This window comes from Mustela nivalis, assembly GCF_964662115.1.
Source record: "Mustela nivalis genome assembly, chromosome: 6".
NCBI classification, from domain to species: Eukaryota; Metazoa; Chordata; class Mammalia; order Carnivora; family Mustelidae; genus Mustela; species Mustela nivalis.
Window position 1 is genome coordinate 100,270,130 of NC_139025.1, and position 18,858 is coordinate 100,288,987.

At 54.1% G+C, this 18,858-nt stretch overlaps 1 protein-coding gene and 1 long non-coding RNA gene across 3 annotated transcripts in view; one reads left to right on the forward strand and one right to left on the reverse strand.

The window, feature by feature from the left end:
- The window catches only part of SMAD6 (SMAD family member 6), a 75,014-nt gene extending 64,147 nt beyond the window's left edge, over positions 1–10,867 (reverse strand). The window contains exons 1-2 of one of the 2 annotated variants that reach the window (XM_082737118.1): positions 9,041–10,867; positions 1,105–1,161 (exon numbers count right to left, since the gene is read on the reverse strand). In XM_082737118.1, the coding sequence (XP_082593244.1) occupies positions 1,105–1,161; positions 9,041–9,854 (871 nt within the window). In that variant the 5' untranslated portion in view covers positions 9,855–10,867. The remainder of the gene's footprint in view (positions 1–1,104; positions 1,162–9,040) is intronic. The other variant, XM_082737117.1, reaches the window with a different exon arrangement.
- A 260-nt stretch (positions 10,868–11,127) lies between these two features.
- Positions 11,128–12,545, forward strand: LOC309867908. Its single transcript, XR_014313391.1, has 2 exons — positions 11,128–11,518; positions 12,299–12,545. It is a non-coding gene; the product is annotated as an uncharacterized lncRNA (long non-coding RNA).
- Positions 12,546–18,858: the final 6,313 nt, after the last annotated feature.

Here is an 18,858-nt window from a genome sequence, read left to right on the forward strand (position 1 = left end):
GAGAACTAAATAAAGCTCCTCCCTCCATGGGATGACCAGACGTGGAGAGAAACAATGAGGAAGCTGCCATCATTAAACCACTGACTCACACACCGTCATGGGATAGCCTCTGTCCCTCTCGACAGAAGAGGTCAAACTCCTGAACGGACCTGGTGGGCACCTCTGACTTTCCAGGGAGGCCTGGAAAGCAAACTGGCCCGGATGCCTGAGAGTCTGGGACACTTCGAAGTGACCTCCCAGACGATGCTGACACAGGCTACTGGGAAGAGGTCTTTACCCAAAACAAAACAAAACCCACTTCTTGTGGTCACTTGGTGGAATGTATGACTTCGAGAGCCTGAATCCCATGAGAACGGCCTGGGTCACAGAGTCCCTCTCCTGATACTGGTAAAGCCAAACTCATGGGCCCCACCCCTGGGATCCTCCGGGGAGGGTACAGCAGGGCCAGAAAACAAGCCATTGCTGCTTTCAAAACCACATGCCTCTACTCCAGGATCTGAGCTGCCCATCTAGCCCCAAGGTTTTCCAGAAAACCCATTCTGCCTCCGAATGGGATCCGCCTAAAAGGATGGATAACCGTCTCCACTGAGCACACGGACAGGACTGCACACAGGTTTCTCCACGGTCCAACTCTTGTTTCTGCCCAGGAGAACTTCTTGGCTTAACCAGGAGCGGGCTTGGGGGGGGGGGGCACGCCACTCCCCTTCAGGTGACTTCCTGCTCTCCTATCTGTCATAGTGCTAATTACCACAGGCTCAAAGGAGAGCAACCAAGGGCTGGGGGAGGAGGGAGAGGAAAAGGAAGAAAACCCAACCCATCTCCAGTGAGGTACTTAAGCCAAAACCCATTCATCTCCCACAGGCCCATGTTTAAAGGTCACAGAGAGGTTAATGATGAGCGGAGGAATTTCGAGATGTAAATAGTCCGCTATAGACCCGGAGTCTCCTCTGGCCCAACTGTAGGTGTGTTTGTAAAAACTTCATCCCATCGTCCCCTCGCAAAGGCAGCCAGGCCTGCTTTCCCAGCCCTCCCCTCCAGCCCTTTCGCACTGAGGCTGGGCGCCCCCAGACTGGAAGGGAGCTGGGTGGGAAGGAGCACACTTACCCAGTGGCTTGTACTCGTCGTGGGGAGACAGCCGAGAATAGGGGGGTGGTGGTGATTCTGGAAGACAGGAGACACAACACGTCAAGGCTGGGGCAGGGGAGGTCACACGTGGGGGTTTGACCTGCTTTTGATTATTGGTGTCCTCAAATACTCAACCTAGCCCCCAGGAAACTCTCATCTCCCAGCACGTCTCTTGCTCAACAGGTGAGGCTTGTAGGCTTGGGGTACAGACCCAGATTCAAGCCCTCATTGGCTCCCTTTGGCCCCTTTGGCTGTATGACCTCAAGCAAGTTCCTTCACCTCTGGGAGCCTGTCTCCTCAGCTCTAAAATAGGGTTAATAATCATAAAGACCTGCCAGGTTCACTAGGAGGGCAAACACAGATAATATATGTAAAACAGCTCTTGGTCTTCTGGAAAAGTACCTGTACAAACACTGCTGTCATGATAACACGTGACACATGGGTGCAGGGAAAGTCAGAGCTGGGGTTGCCTAAGAAAACACGGGATATATGCGGCATCATCTTTAGTATACGTATGTCCCTTGCACTATTAGGGGCATACATATGCTGAAAAATTATGTGCTGTGTTTTGTTGTGGGTTCTTTTTTTTTTTTTATCAGAAATTCAAATTCAGCTAGGCATTCTGTCCTTTTATTGCTAAATTTGGCAACTCTAATCAGAACTGAGCATGAGAGACACAGAAACTCCTTCCCAAATAAGCTGCATTACAACTGACATTCTTTGGGGCAGACAGAAGGGCAAGACAGGCTAGAAGCCAGGAAGGAAACCCAGCTCCCCAGATGGGAGACCTTAAGTCAGTCACTTCCAGCTAGCTCTCGGCCTCAATCTCCCCCTTTGTAAAGAGAAGGGGCGGACCCCAAGCTCTCCGTGGCCTCCCAGCTCAGACCCTCTGTGATTCCTTATTGTCTATGGTACTTTTCTTTTGGTCTCCTTTCATTTGCCTAAAATACTCCTCCTTAAAAACATATATTTTGTCTTCAGAAGAATTCCTTAGCCTCTTGCTTTAGGGGAAGTAACAATTTGCTAAACTAAGTAACAATTTGCATGAATGAAATGACCCTTCATTTTCCCTAAATGAAACTAAACACCATCAAATCGCAAACTAAAACAAACTCTCAGTGGTAGTAAAGCAGTAATAACTATTATTAGGCAGGTATCAGTAATGACACAAGGGGTAATAAGTGTTTTTCGCAATTATAATAAGGCACAATTAGTTGTAGGAGCATTTGGTTTGCTCCGTACACCCAGTGCAGCTTCCCTTCTTCCCCACCCAGCTTTTCCATCCTGAAATTACTTCAACAAAGTCAAGGCTCTGAGGTCTAGAAACAGGGACTCTTTTGTGGACCAGAGTTTAGGAGAAGGAAAAGTGAATCATGGAAGCGCCACTGGGACCGAGGCAAACATTTGCTGAATGCCCACCCTGTGTCTTTCTCCATGCCAGGCATTTTCAACTTCATTTATTGTAAGTAATATCATTCTTTTGGATCTTAGGTACAGTGTGGTTAATCACACTCTGGGTGCCTACTCGTTTTTCTCAAAAATAAATTAAGATGGCCGTTGTCATTCCCATTTTACAGATGAGAAGACGGACTTGCCCAGGGTCCCCTCCAGCCAATCATGATGAAACTGGAATCTGGACCTAGGCCCTGACTCGACTCTACATCCCAAGGACACAGGAAACAAGAGGCACCCCCGTATTATACTCGTTCACCCCAGGCATCAAGCCATCACGTGCACCCAAAGTGCTTGGTCAACATGATGTGCAGACAAAGACAATGGTAATCAGGATAATGGAGAAGTTGGGGCCTCTGCAGACACAGGTGCGGAGAATGAGGACCTAGAGGCTGAAAAGGGTGACCCAAAGGAGCCCCCAACAAGGCTCTAGGAAGGCAACAATTTGCCTTCAGTAGCAGCCACTTACTTGACCCACGGGTCCTCAAGCTGTGCAGGGACTAGAAACAAGACCTGAGTGAGGACCAGCCTTTCAGGACAAGAGGCAAAATGCAAGGAGGCCTAAAGCTCCACAGGGAAAGAGAATTGAGGCAGGCGCTCCTACCCATACAGTGATCACAGAGGCCTGACAGGAGGAGGTGACCCCCTCCCACCTCCACCCCTGCCCAGGGCCACACAGCAAACTGACAGTAGAGCCAAAGCCTCAGCCAGAAGCTAGGTCTCCTGATCCCTGGTCTCAGGCCCTGTCCACGCCCCTACTCACTTACTGGAAGGCCTGTAATTCTTGTGTTAGGGTTCCTTTTGCAAAAATCTGATTGGCTGAGGCTCAGGCCACACACGGTGGGGCACTCTGGACAACTGCCCTCCCGGATCTGTCCCCCCAGAGTGAAACTTGGCAGCAATGGGCAGTGGTGGCTGGAGTCAAGCCATTGTCATCAACCCCACCATTTCTCCCAGGATCTGTTTATCTGAGACCCAAAACGTGGAGGGGAAGAAAGGCTATAGAGGAGGTTGCCTCCGAGATTCCTGCCACCCAAGGCCCCTCCCGGTCTGGGTGTCTCCTAATGTGAGTGAAGCAGAAAGCAAATCTGTAAATTAGAAATGTCCCTCACACCAGCTCGTGAGAACTGCAAAGCTTTTAGGAGGGACTTGACCAGGCCCCCGTTTGCTCCAACAAAATGGTTTGCACAGAACTGCTAAACAACTTCAGAGGCTGAGAGCTGAGCGCTAAATTCCATCCTGGGCAAAAAGTAGGAAGGCCTACAAACTCCACCCCAAGACCCAGGGATTTATAATGTCACGTGTTCACCCAGCTCAACTGCTCCTTTTAACTGGTTGGGCCAGCTGAGGTCCAGCCAGGTACAGGACCTGTCCAAGGCTACATCCGAAGGCAGGAGACATTATTTTATTTCTCTGAAACAAAGCAGGAGGCCAGGTGGGGACTGATTCTGAATTACCTTTTCTCAAACAACTGAGTTCTCATTCACATACTGAGGTTCACTCTTTTAAAGTGTATAATTCAGGGGGCGCCTGGGTGGCTCAGTGGGTTAAACCACTGCCTTCGGCTCGGGTCATGATCTCAGGGTCCTGGGATCAAGCCCCGCATTGGGGGTCTCTGCTCAGTGGGGAGCCTGCTTCCCCCTCTCTCTCTCTGCCTGCCTCTCTGCCTACTTGTGATCTCTCTCTCTGTCAAATAAAAAATAAATAAATAAAACTTTTAAAAAAAATTCTTAAAGTGTATAATTCAGGGGTTTTCAGTATACTGAGAGTTGTGAGACCAACACCACATGTAATTACTGGACATTTTCCTCATCCCAAAGAAGCCCTGTCCCGTTAGCCGTCAGTCCCTATCTCCTCAAACCCCAAACCCTAGGCCACCATAAACCTACTTTCAGTCCCTATGGATGTGCTTATCCTGGACAATTCCCACGAATAGGTTCACATACTATGCGGCCCTTTGTGTCTGGCTTCTTTCCCTCGGCACAATGCTTTCCAGGCTCACACGTGCAACAGCATCGATGGAACATTTTTATGGCTGAATGATACTCTGCTGTATGGATATACCATATCTGGTTAGCCATTCCTCAGCTAATGGACATTTGGACTTTCTCCATTCTTTGACTATTAGGAATAATGTTGCTGTGTACAGTCCTGGGGGACCTTTAACTGGCATCTTCACTTCACTCCCACGCCTCCCATTCCCACTGATCTGGGGGATCTGGGCGATCTGGGCAAAGGGATCACCAGGTCATCAAAGCCCCAGGTCATTAACTCAGGTGAGAGACAGAAGGTCAGAAGGCCAAGTGTGGGCTGCCTCCAGGCCCTCCATCCAGTCCCCTTTTAGGAGCTACCTTAGGGCTTCCAAAAGTCATACTAATTTTTCAGTAATAACTTAGATGCTCTAAACTCGAAGGGGAGAGCGCCTAGAACCCTTGGGGACCCTCTGAAAGAACTGGATGAGAGAGAGAGAGAGAGAGAGAGAGAGAGATCAGACACTCCAGCCTCAGGCATCAACTTCAGGAATCTCCTCCAACTTCCTTCAGAAGTTGAAGAGCAGTCAGCCAGGGGCCGAGGGTACCAGAAGGTTAGTGCTGAGCTCAGCCCAGCCCAGACGGGCCTCTGGTTAGCCCCCAGGGGGTACTTAGCCTTCTTGGGATCTAGACCCTAATTCTAAAGCCAGAAGAGCTCCCAGCCTCTCCCAGAGCCTGGTAAGGTTTCAGTTTGGGACAAAGCCTTCCACCCCTGCTCTGCAGCCCAACATCTCCCTTAGGAAAGGATCCACATGACGCCAGGGGCCTCCCAGTTGCCCCCCTCCCAGGGGTGGCTGTGGGTGGGGAGGGGGCCTCCCAAGCACCAGTCCCCTGCACCCCCAGAACCTGAAGGCTCAAGCTCAAGCCGGGGATGGGAGCCTCAAAAAAAGGAGCTCCTGGCGCTTTAAGGCCGGCGGAGCCTAATTGCCCAGATTCCCCCGGCAGCCAGATAAACAGCACGGCCGGCTGGCGCCAGCAAGAGGCAAACAGCACATTATCACCCCTTCCTCACCTCCAAGGAGGAGCTCTGAGGAGCAGGGCGGGCAGGCCGAGGGGCCGCCAGAGGGGCGGGGCAGGGGCTTGGAAGCCCAACTTGAAATTGATCTCATTTCAAAGGGATAATGCCAGGCCAAATAAAAGGAAAACTTTTTAGCCCATTCTAATTCCTATAGTCCTGGCCTGGGAGCCCTGTGTTTTCCTAGGCGGCCTCCTCCAGTCGCTCAGAAGTTCGCTCTCGCTCTCTTTCCCTGGCGCAATTTGGATAATAGTAATTTACTGAATATAATTACAGAAAAAAAAAAGTGGTGGAGCAAAGAGCAGGAGATTTATTCCAAAGTTAATGGATACTTTCAGGAGAAAGGAGCTGTATAAACACAGGTTAGAACTGTGATTAAAGTATTTCTCCACATTTCCGTCCACATAGGCACCGAGCTCAGAGAACTGGCTTTTCCCGGGACAGAAAGACACACAAGAGGGAAGGGCAGCTGGGGCCTGACTTCCACAGGGACGGAGGTGCAGGACAGAGCCACGAAAGGAGGGAGGACCTCCACTTTCTGAGACAAGCATGGGGGAGAGGGCAGGGGAGGAGGCCTGGGTCGCCTGGAATCTGCCCATCAGACCCCAGGATTCTGCCCACCATCTCATTTTACACCGTGTGAAAAGAGGTCCAAAGAGGGGGACTGGCCCCAGGGTCCCAGAGCAAGCTGATGGATGGGATCAGGGTTTGCTGTGAGCAGCAGGAGTCAGCACTGCCCAGAAAGGGGCCTCCTGGCCACCTGGGCTCCCTGTGGGGGTCAGGTGGGTACTGGGGCAACTGGTGGGTGCCCCTCAGTTGGCCTGCTGAGTATGCTGCTATATTCTCCAGCTAGGTGCCTCCTCTCCCCAAGTGTGTCTGTCTGTCCATCTGTCTTGTCTGTCTGCCTGCCTGCCCGCCCCACTGCCCCAGCCCTCTTCCCCCTCGAGCCCTGGAAGGAGCAGTCTCCTTATCAGGATGCGCACGGCTGAGCTCCAGCTATGTACCCGCCCAGTTCTAGGAGCCAGGCTGGCGGCCAGGCAGCAGGGGTGGAGTGGGCAGCAAAGGGCTCCCCAGTTCTCAGTCCCGGCGGCCCACACCATCGGGCAGGGGAGGAAGCAAGAGGGTCAACCTGGCACCTCCTGAAAACTCTTCCCAGGCCATCTGTCCTCCCACCTACCCCCAGGGTGGCCTCAATGGGGAGAGGGGAGAGGGCTGGCAAAGAGGCAGGGTACGGACACCAGGCTGTAACAGTGCCTCCTTTGGGGAGGAGGGAGGGAGTCAAGTGCCAGTGCTCAGGCTAGAATCAGATGTGGAGAATCTTCCTAGAGCCTCCCAAGAACTAGTAGGGAGACTGTGAGGGCAGGTTACTCATCCAAGGTCAAAATTATTAAATTACTAAAGACCCTGGGACCAGGGTTATGGGGAAGAACTGCTCCACTACAGCTCACCCCTCAACTTGTACCCCATCCCCAAGTTGGCCAAACTCAAACCACCATCTAAGTTGGCATCTAAGCTGGGGAGAGAGGGGTGTGCATCCCTTCTGGCTCTCACACACCTGAGCAGACCAGGCACCTTGACTCTCAGCGGGCCCTCTTCTCCTCCTCTCTGCCCACTTCCACGGCCCACCTCCCTGACCCACCCTCCAAGGCTGTCTCCAGACAGAACTATGGAGCTCCAAGAGGGGATCCTGTTATCCTCCACATCCCACAGCACTCAGATAGTTCAGACCTAAAGACCTGGCCCTTCTTCCCCCATCTCTGACCCATCTCCCACGGGTAGACTGTTTTTCGAGGGCACCCTACTCATATTTCTACTCTCTCTGCTATACAGCATCCAGCACCATGCCTGGCACACAGTAAGTGCTCAACATGTATTTGTGGGCACACTGACCTGGTAAGAGAGAAAGTAAGCTGCCAGGGCCTGCTGAAAGCACAAAGTGGGCCCCACCAATTACCTCCCATGCACCAAAAATGACCGGCGACAGAGCAACCACCAACAGGGACCCTTGCCCCAGAGTGAGGGAGGAGACGGGGTACCATACAAGAGGAAGACACTTCCAGGAGAAGCTGTCCCAAAGAGGAACAAGGAGCACAGAAAGCCTCCCATGGGCCACAGGTACTGCCAAAAGCCCTTGAGTCGGGCCTGGAGTGACCATGCAGGGATCAGGGCAGCCAGATCCATGGTGCTTCTCCCCAACCTCCCCCCACCCCCCAATCAGTGCTCTCTCTTCAGGAACCACCAAGACAGCTACACCTGCCTTTCCCCCCAGCCACCACCCCCACATGTGAACAAGACATCTGGGACAAATCCTGGGCCCACCGTCCCCTTCCACATTGGGAGTCTCGAGATCTATGATCTGACCCACTATGTGCCCCCAGGCTGGATGCTGACTCTCCAAAGGAGACATAGGCTGGAGGAGCTCAGAGCCTACCCAGGCCCAACAGCCTTCAATCTTCTAGAAGTCCCACCCCCACCGAATCCCCAGTGCCACCAAATGCTCACGCCCCTAAGATGCTCTGGGCTGAAATGTGTGAGCCATGCACTGCAGAGGTCAGAGTGGGGCGGGGGCCGTCTGGCAGTCCTCACCTCTGCTCCAGAATCCAGGGCCTGCTCAGTAAGCAGGGCTGGGGGTGGGGTGTGTGTGGGGGAAATCCCAGGAAGAGAACAAAGAAGGGAGGCAGGTCTCAGAGGTAAATAAATTATCTGGCTTCCTTGCTTCCTCCACCTGCAGTCGCCTCCAGGACCCTCAACTCTAGAAAGACTGTACACAGAACTGACAGTGATGACCACCATGGGGGGGGGGGGGGGCCCGGCGGCTGATATTTGACACCCAAGGGATGCTGCCAGCAACCAGGGCAAGAAGGTGATCTCCACCTGGAGACAGCTTTGCTTCAAATTGCACAAAGGAACCAATGTGACAATTTATGAACACTTCTGACTCTAGACATGAATTGTCTACGCCCAATTTCACAACTTGTGTCTACCTGGATATAGGGAAGTGCAGCATAGGGATAAGCATATGCACACAAACGCTACAGGCCTGGGCACGGACTGAGGGTAAAATGAGGAGGGGGGGACTGGACGACACTTGCGTTTGGTTTCTCCTAGGCCTGCCCTCCTCTTTCACCGTCTATGAAGCTGCAGCCTACATTAGGTCCCTGAAGCTGCAGAGAAACTCCAATGCCACCCTTTCGAGTTTGCCCAAGTCTTAAAAAGGTGCCATTTGACACGTGTGCCACTTCCCGGGCTGTCCTGCCCGGCACGGCGCCTCCACCCGGGGCTCCCACGCTCCAGGGGCACCCGCGGGTGCAGCCGCAGCTCCACCCGCCCGCCAGCCCGCGGTGTTCTGGCCCGAAAAGGCCTCGGGAAGGGGCGGGAAGGGGAACCCCCCAGCCCCCACCGGCGCGCGCGCGCTCACCTGGCCCGCAGAGCCGGCTGAAGTGGTAGGGGTTGCAGCACACGGTGGGACCGTCGGCGGCGGCAGCGAAGCTGTGGCAGCCGCACAGGGGCTTCAGCTCCACGGCGTGCTGCAGGTCGGGCCAGCGGAAGAGGCGGCCGAGCAGCAGCTGCGGCGGCGCGGGCTGGCCGCCCAGGCGGAGGTCGGCGCGCGGCACCAGCACGCAGCCGCCCGGCACGCCGCCGCGGGACTCCACCGCCTCCAGCAGCGTGTCCAGCGAGCGCTCCTTGAGCCGCTTCAGCAGCGAGTACGTGACCGTCTTGAGTTCCTGCTCGAGGAGCAGCAGCCGCGAGCGGGCTTCGCGACTCCGCCCGCCGCCCGCCGCCTCCAGGGCCGCCCCGGCCAGGGGGTCGCCGGCGTCCCGCGGGGCGCCCGCGGCGTCCCGCTCCGAGAAGAGACAGCAAGTCACCGTCTCGCAGTCACTTTCGGGCAGCCAGCCCGGGCCTCCCGGCTCCGCCACGTCCAGCGGGGAGTCCCCAGCGCCGGCCCCCGGCTCCGACATGGGCCTCGGGGGGCCCCCTGCGCGCCGGCGCCTCCCCGCGCCCTGGGCGCCTCGCTGTCCCACCGCGTCCCGTGGCCGCCGCGGGGCTACCGGGCGGACTTCGGAGCGGCCGCAGCCTCCGCCTTCTCGTGCCCGCGGGGCCGGCTCAGCTCGGCTGCCCCAGCTCCCATCCTCGTCGTCGCCGCCGCCGCCGCCGCCGCCTTCCTCCCGGTCGGGGACCACACGACTTCGCCAAAGTCGCCGCACCAGCCCCGAGCGTTTGGACCTGAACATACGATATCCTTTGGCGCCGGGGGTGGGAGGGAGGCGGTCTCCGGTTACCGGGGGTCCGTTCCCTCAGCGAGGCGCCGACTGCGCGGGCCGCAGCCCCACATGAAGCTCCGCCGCCGGGCGCCGTGCAGATTGCGCACAGCCTGTCGTCGAAGGGGCGCCGCGGGGCTGCAACATGAGGGAGCTCGCCGGGCCGGGACGGCGGGGAGCAGGCGCGCGCCGAGCCGCAGTCCGCGCGGGGCCAGCGGCTACATGGACCCCGGCGGCCGGGCTACTCAGCAACTCCAGCCCCGGCGCTGGAGGGGGACTGCAGGCGGCGCCGCGCCAGAAAGACCCCGCATGGGCCGGCGAGCCTTCAAAAGTTGCGCGTTTGGTCCATGAGCACAAAGCGCTCGCGCCGAAGCCCCCAGACGTTTCGGGGGCAGCCCTGCCTTTAAAACCCAAGCGCTTAACTACATGGGCTTTTCCTGCAGGATCCGAAAGGCAGGCTTGTTGATACCCTCAGCTTCCTTCTTACTCCCTGCAAAAAGGAAAAAAAAAAAAAAAAAAAGGAAAGAAAGAAAAAGAACCCCAAACAAAACCAAAATCCTGGAATTGCATGCACGAGAAGCCAACTCCGTCTCAGGTCCCAGGCGCTAGATGCACTTGGAGCAAGTTTCTCCAGAACGCGGGTGTCAATACTTGAGTGGAAACTGTAAAAATCCCAAGAGCTGTTGGGAATCCTTAATTAAAAATGCAATCCACCGAGGCAGAGGTCGCAGCCCGCCCCACGCTGCGCTCGGACGCCCGGGGCGCCGCGGCTGCAGAGGTCGTCCCCCTCCCCCCTCCACAAAAAGTGCCTCCCGGTGGCCCCGCGGTCCCTGCGAGGTCTGGCGAGGCAGCGCCCGGCGGCTCTTTCTCTCGGCTCGGCTCCCTCGCTCGCTCCCCAGCTCGGCTCTCTCTCTTTTTTGTTCTCCTCAAACGCACACTGAGGGCCCCCGGAGGAGCGCCGCGGAGTCATTGGCTGCCTCCCATCATATGCCAGTCTAGACACTTTGGCGGCTCCGCGGCGCTGATTGTTGCGCAAACAAGGTTTCAAGTTTCTTAACTCTTAAAGGAGAACACGTCCCATTGCAGGGCCCGAGGCTCCGAGGGGCCGGCTCCCGGGGCGGGCCGAGTCCGGGCTCCCGCCCCACGCTCGCCCCGGCACCCCCGCCCCGAGCCTGACAGCGCCCACGGCCCGCTTTCTGGCCCGCGTTGCGCCGCGGGCACGGATGCGAGCGAGCACACGCACACGCGCGCGCGCACACACACACACACACGCGCGCGCGCGCGCGAGTTACACAAACCAGGGGTGAGCGCGCGAGGACTCTGTGGACCCACTGAGACTTGTATGCAAATGGGGCGCTTTGCCTCTCCCTGGCTTGTGCACAAACTTGCAAACGCACATTGCACTTTCGAGTTGGTCCAAACCCCCATCCCAGGGAAGGCTAATAAATATGGGTGTGCGTGTGTGCCTTCCCGGCTCCAGTCCCTTGGGAGCTGGGGAGCGGCTGATTTGTTGGGGTAGCGGGATCTTCCGCGATGGCTCAAGGTCTCCACATCCCCTGCGCAGTCAGGGGTCGCTCTGCTGGGCCAAACGGAGGGCGTGGGACGCTTGGCGCATGGGGGCTCCAGGCTTGCGCGAGGTAGGGAGTTGCAGGGAGTGGGGTAGAGGCGGGGAGTGTCCCCTCTCCGGCTCTTCACGGTCGCCACGGCCCTCTCTCGGAGCTAGGCGGACCGCCAGGCGTCCCGGGCCCCCTCGAGGCCGGGTGCTTCCTCCTTCCCTTTCCCCAACTGACTCCGTACACCACCGAGAGGAATGTGGGTAGGGGTCGTGCTTTCCCCAAAGAAATGGGGTGGGTTGGGGGCAGGGTCCCGCCCCGCCTGGCCCCGGGCTGGCTGGGGGGGGGGGGCGGTAGCAGCGAGCCTCCCGGCGCGGGAAGGGTTAAGGCCGCTCCTGCCCCTGGAGCCGGCGCGGCGGGGTACCTCCTCGGGCGCGCTAGCTCGTCCGAGGGTGGCAAAAGTTCAAGCTTGTAAAGTCGGGATTGGTCCCGCGCGGAGGGAAAAAAGGCCTGGTTCCCCCCTCCCCCCCCGGTCGCGGCGCCGATTGGTCCGGCCTTGGGGCGGGCACCGCCCCCTCCCCGGAGCGCGGCGGCCCGGCCCCCGGCACTTCGCCCCGCCCCTTTCCGGGCGGGAGCCGGGCCCCGCACTGAATGAAAGAAATTCCGCTACTCTCATTGGCCCGGGGCTGGGCGCCATTCCCCCGCGGGGTCCCCGCGCGCAGGTCTACCCCAGGGGTGCCCACGTGTGGGGCTGGCCCTTTGAGTGTGCATCTGCAAGTACCCTTCAGGGCTGCGAGCCTGCGTGAGCGCTGGGGGAAGGGCAGTACATTCAGGAAGGACTCAGAACCTTTTGCTTTTACCTAGAGCCAGGTACTGCTGGCGCCGTGCTCTCCGGGAGAGTTGGTGGTTCTCTCGAAAGGAGCTTCCTCACCCCCATCCCCTGCTGCTTTGACCAAATCAAAATCGCTGTCAGCTTCTTGTTTGAAAAATGGAGATGACGATCTTCGCAGGACCGTGAAGATCCTGGGAGATACTGCACTTTAAGCGCACAAAGCCAAGTGAACAGCAAGATGAAATTTCCCAAGTGAATACAGCACTTTCGTAACCAGCACCTAGAAGCTCCTCTCGTGGTCCCTTTCAGTCATTTCTCACCCCTGGTGGGAGGTGGGGGGGGGGGGTGGATACAAAAAGAAACTCAATGCAATGTAAAATATTTCCTTTTATTGGGGTAGTTGCTGGTTTGGCTGTGGATTGCAGTAACAATCGTTCGTGCTTAATGACTCCTTACTACCAGCAAGGCAATGGTTTCAGGCATGCTAAGGATTCAGTCATTGAATTCCCGCAACAATCCTCCTAGGTTTTATTACTATTTCCATTTTACAGATGAGGAAACTGAGGTGCAGGAACTTGCCATTCAATTTGCCACTGACATGAAGATAGTGTTGAGAGTGCCTAAACCAGTATGTATGCTCACTCTCAACCGCTAGAAAGTGGTATGTGGGTCTGTGTTGCCAGAACACACCCTTCCAGGGCAGTGACTTTCCAAATGTGGTCCACTGGACCTGCTGAATCAAAGTATGATGGGGTGACACAGGCCACTTTACACTTTGGGGGTAGATATAGTTGTTACCATTACTTTACAGATAAGGACACTAAGGCACAGAGGTTTTAACTGGCACAAGCTTTTAGATAGTTGCAGAGGGGGGATTTGAACCCAACCAGTTGGGGGGCGGGTTGCAGGTATGTGGGAAGCAATGGTCATGGGGCAGCAGACTGGAGATGGGTTACCATCCTTTGGATGGCTACCTTCTTCTCTGGGCAATAACTCAAAGTTTGGCTTCTGCTCTTGCTCAGGCAGAGCTGAGACATTAGGGGTGGGGTGCCATTAGGCACCTGTTGGATGCCACGTGAGGAGCACTGAAACCAGAGTCTGGGAGGCCCGAGTTTAGTCCTGACCTTCCTAAACCTCCCTCAGCTTTATGAGCCTCTGGGTCCTCATCTATAAAAATGGAAACAAGAATCATGTTTGAGGCTGCTGCCAAAATTAAATGACATGAGGACCCATAGTCATGACAGGAAGATGCTTGTTAGTGGAGAGAGTATCAGGAAGGGAAGGGCAGTGACAGTTCCACCGTCCTTGGAATCCCAGGGCCCATCCCGCCTAGCGGCCGCCTGCACTATAACCACTAGAGGGTGTGTGAGAGCCCGGTAGGGCAGGGCCTATGAACTAGGGCCTAAGGGCACGGTCCTAGACCGCCCTCTGGAACACAAGCTCTAGTTACCTGGGGTTGTAGGAGGGGAGGAGAGGGGGGTCCCAGCTGCCACTCCTCAGGTCTCTGCAGCCATATTTCTCAGAAAGCACATCACAAAAAGAACGAATCCTAACCCGTCAGAGTCCATTATTCCAGTGTTTTCCGGAAGCACCCTGTGCTTCTCTTTACAGTGAAGCACAATTCATAACCACACAATTCTGTGTCCATTCTTCTCTGTTTCTGGAACATAAGCCCCATGTGGAGAGAAACGGTGAAACTATGAAGCCACCCGCAGCAGCACTGAGGGAGGGGAGTCAGACCCTGTGCCATCAACAAAGGTCATTTGAGACCACCCTAGGCCATCAACAAAGGTCATTCATGCAAGACAGCCCCATTCCTTCTCTCCAGTCCCTAGCCCAACACCTGGCACATAGCAGGCACTCAGTAAGAATTTGGGAGATGGCTGAATTCAAATCTCTCACTTTGCCAAGCTTTGTGTGTAACATCCTGTGCCAAACATTTATATGCACTATCTCATCAAGCCCCCCCCCCCCCAAATAAGACAGTGAAGAAGTTACCATTCTTACTAGACCTGTTTTGTAGAGAAGGAAACAGAGAGCTTGAGTAATTTGTCCCTGGTCACCCAGCCCATAAGTGGCAGAGTTGGGTTCAGAGCTGAACCCAGGGATGCTGGAGCTACATCTTCTTAACACGTGGTCCTGGAAAAGGAAGCATGGTCCTTTGCCCTTGGGAAGTTTCCATGTTAGCTGGGAAGACACAAGGCATGAAACAGCAGAAATCATACAAGGCAGCACTTGCTTCTTGGTGGTGGGAAGAGGCGACTGCTTAAAGGGCTAGGGATCATGCAATAAACAAAACACAAAATTCCTAAGCTCAAGGAGTCTAGTGGGAGGACAGACCATAAACAAAACAATCAGTATATGGTGTTTGGGAAGGTAAAGGGATCGAGGTTAAAAATAAGGCAGAGAAGAGGAGAGAGGAATGCCTGGAGAGGGTAGGCATGGTTCAGAGAAAGTGGTCAGGAAATGCTTTCCTGGGAAGGTAACATTTGAACAAAGTCCTGATAGTGGTGGGGGAACCACTACAACACTACCAGCAAAAGAATGTTCAAGACACAGAAAGCAGCAAGTACAAGGTTCCAGAGGTGGGAATGTGCCTGATGTGTTCCAGGACCATCAGAGAGGTGATAATAGGTGAGAAATACTGGGGGAGAGATCGAAGGGTAACACAGGCCATTGTGGGGTCTTTGGCTGGTTCCCTGAGCACCTAGAGCACCCCTGGATGTTCTGAGAAGGGGAGGGACATGCTCTGCCTTGTTTTAGCTGGCTCCCTCTAGTGGCCATGTGAAGACTGGCGTGCAGGGGACAGACCCTGCAGCAGGGACTTGGTGGGGGGTTGTCCCTGGAGAGACCACGCTGGCTTGGGTTGGATCCTGGGCATATTTGAAGACAGAGCCAGCATCATTTTCTGTTACAGATCTGAGTGTGAAAGAACATCTCTATGGTGAACACATGTTATTGACTCTTATTTGCTTAATTTTTTAAAATCAATTCACTCTTACTTAGCCTTGTCGTAAGCAATAATATCCATGGTGTCCCAATGTGCTAGTTATATTTATCACTTTAAAGTAAATATATAGGGGCACCTGGGTGGCTCAGTGGATGAAGCCTCTGCCTTTGGCTCAAGTCATGATCTCAGGATCCTGGGATGGAGCCGCACATCGGGCTCTCTGTTCAGCAGGGAGCCTGCTTTCCCCTCCCTCTGCCTGCCTCTCTGCCTACTTATGATCTCTGTCTGTCAAATAAATAAATAAAATATTTTTTAAAATTATAAAGTAAATACATAAAATATGTTTGCGCATCATCTAGAATTAGCCTGGGGACCACCTAGCTCCATGCAATGCTGAGGACGCTGATTCAGCCGGTTGCTAATCACCCACTTACAGGCTTTTTTGCTTATTTATTTGCTTGCCTTTTTACTACTTTCTCGCAGAAAGGATGATTTCTTTTTCCTACCTATAATTAGCTCCTGTCTAAAATTAGGGGACCCATTCCCATAGCCCCCATGCACTGAATGCTGGATTTACTCTTGGCCCCTCCAGGCAACCAAGCACAGAGTGGTGGTCCCTTACCATTGCTCTGTCAAGCCCAACAGACCAGGGTTCAGATCCTGTTCAGCGACCTCTTAGCTGTGTGGCCTCGGGCAACTTCCTCTACCTCCTAGGATTACCCCTCTAACTAGGTGCTATGCTCATGCCCAGATGGTAGATTCCAGGTGAGGAGCCTGAGACGTAACCAGTAATAAAAATATTGGGAGACTGTTTTCAAGATTAAAATTCTTAGCACGGGGTCTGGTACCTAGTAAGTGCTCAGTAAATGATGGTAGCTGGGATTAGTGAAATGAGCATGGAGTCAGTCTTTACCAGGACAAACTTGGGTAAACAGAGTGGTTAAAACTAGCCCTGGAGGCTCAGTTTCCTCATCTATAAAGCGGACCTACCTGCCTGAGGTGGGAGTGAGAGGAGTTAAGTTGTGCCACACAGTAGGATTCAGCAGCCCATGGTGAGACATGACCTGGAGAAAGAAGGCCGGCTGTGTTAAGGGAACCCAGAGAATCATCCCTTTCCTGTGCTAAAGATCACACCCCTTGGGCTGCACCAAATCCACCACTCTCCAAGCAGCATTTCACCAGCGCAGAGCAGAAGGGGGCAGGGATGGAGGTGCCTGGAGAGATGACCTAGTACCAGAGAAGGAGGCTTACTTACCCAAGATCACACAGCCAGTTGCAGGGAGCCAGGGATCCGGCCAAGGCTTTTCTGACTCCCGGGATTCCCTGTCCCTCTTCCCATGGCTTAAGGTGTCTCAACCCAATAGCACAGCGGATGTGGTGACGAAAGCAGGAGGGCAGGCTCTGGGGTCAGACTTCTTGGGTTCTAACTCTGCTTCTGCTCCTTACAGAGTGGCCTTGGTCCCTTTGCCTATGCTTACTTATTATTTCAGCTTCCCATCCTTGATAACTGGACCTAACTCATAGGGTCAAATCTGAGTATTGACCCAGATTATGCAAAGCATTTAGAGCTGCTATTCTCACTCAACTCATTGTGGATGACACAGCAGAGAAGGCAGTGCCCTGCCCATTATCAGCTTTCAGAAATACAGAATGAATGAATGAATGAGTGAGAGTGAAGTGCTGCAAGTACAGAATGAATGAATGAAGGCATGAATGAGTGAAGTGCTACACGTCTCATGATTGTTAAGAGGGCTGCAGGCAGCTGCACAGAGATCAGAGTGAGGACTGTGGATTTACTGCAAGGCAGCTGGGTTACCCCACCCCTAGGTAATCTACATCCCTCTCAGGCTGGGCGACTGGGGGGGCTTCTTGAAGTCAAAGAGTTCATTTGACTCAGAGATGTTCAAGAAAGGACATCTGCGTGACTCAGCCAGTTAGCGTCCAGCTCTGGATCTCAGCTTAGGTACTGATGTCAGAGTCATGAGCTCAAGCCCCGTGTTGGGCTCCACGCTGGGTGTGGCGCCTACTTAAAAAAAAAAAAAAAAAGTTGAAGAGGATCGCCTGGATGGCTCTGTCTGCCTCCAGCTCAGGTCACATTTTGTGGGTCCTGGGATCAAGTCCCACTTGCTCAGGAGGGAGCCTACTTCTTCTTCTGCCTGCTGCTCCCCCTGCTTGCACACATACACACACACTCTTTCTCTCTCTCTCTGACAAATAAATACATAAAATCTTTTTTTTTCCAAAATGTTGGAGAAATTTATTTTTACACTGTAATGTAGTCCATGTTTAATATTAAAGCTAACCCAGATATATCAAGGAATAGAATGCAAGATTCCCATGAGCTTTTGACAGAGAAGGCAGACTTCCAAAGAATGGCAGCACGAGCAGCATCAGACCATCACCCCAGGCCTGACCCGGGGCCTCCTGGCCCAGGCTCACTCCCTCAGCCTTCAGAGGAACACAGGGACCCTTGCTGGAGTCCAGTGCCCACGGATATGGCTTAGTTACACTTCAACACATTTCTCCTGGGCACTTGCGAGAAGCCAAAGGCATTTGTGACAATATATACAGTTATGTAATATCCCTCCAGGACTCGGAATTTATTCAAAGCAATGTCTGCATTCAGCCATTCCTCCATACCACCATGGCCAGAGAGAGCCACACAGGTCCCACCTCACGTCCCCCTCCCACCACATGGACCCTGAACAAGAGAGGGCCTGCTCCTCGGAACACCCCCAGTTCCCCTGTTTCCTCTGTGACGTCCAGTCTTCACACATGCTGGACCTTCTGCCCAGAATGCCCATCCTTCCTTCCCCTTGAACAAATGTTTCCTCTCTCCCCAGGGAGAGGACTGAGGCTATTTTCCTTGCTTTTTGCCATCCCTCCTTCCCAGGACTGGGAATGATTTGTCTACATCTGAGAGCCCCTCAGGAGCTCAGCCGAGTGCCCCGCATCTCTCCAGCCCTCCCCTAGCACCCAGGAGGTGCTAGAAATGGGGAGTAGGGATTTCATTTTTGATAGATACAGCCAAACCGGCCTCCCCAGAGCAGCTGTCCCGAATTCCCCTCCCACAGCTGTTGACATTCTACAGAGAGCACCCCGATGTGCTTGCTCGTAACTGAAATTATGTATACCTCTGCATTGCTTCAAGAATGGGGAGTTACCTCCTATCAGGTCACTTTAGAAGAAAGCAATTGTGAACAAGTTAATCAGTAGAGAGCTAGTTAAATGAATGATGGCATATTATCCAGCTGTTAAAAAGAGGCAGCCTTCAGTATGAAAAGATACCAAATGACCAACAACAATGCAGGTGGGATGCGACAATTTGCGTAAATTCTTTTTCAAGGATAGTGTGCATGTGCATACAATGTCTTTGGGAAGACGCAGGATAAGCCAATCAAGGTGGATGTCTGTGGGGTTGGAGAGGTTGGCTGGGGGTGGCAGCTAAATGAAATGAAGATTATTTTTCAGCCCAAAACTGGTTGTTTTGTTTGCTTGCTTGCTTGTTTTAAGTCATTCTGTTAAATAGGTGTTGATCACACATGGTACAACATCTAAGCAAGACCCAAGTTCAGTCCAAAAGAAGCCACCCTCTCTCTCCTGCATCCTGCCCTCTTGGTTTGCCCTCTTTGGTACCTCCTC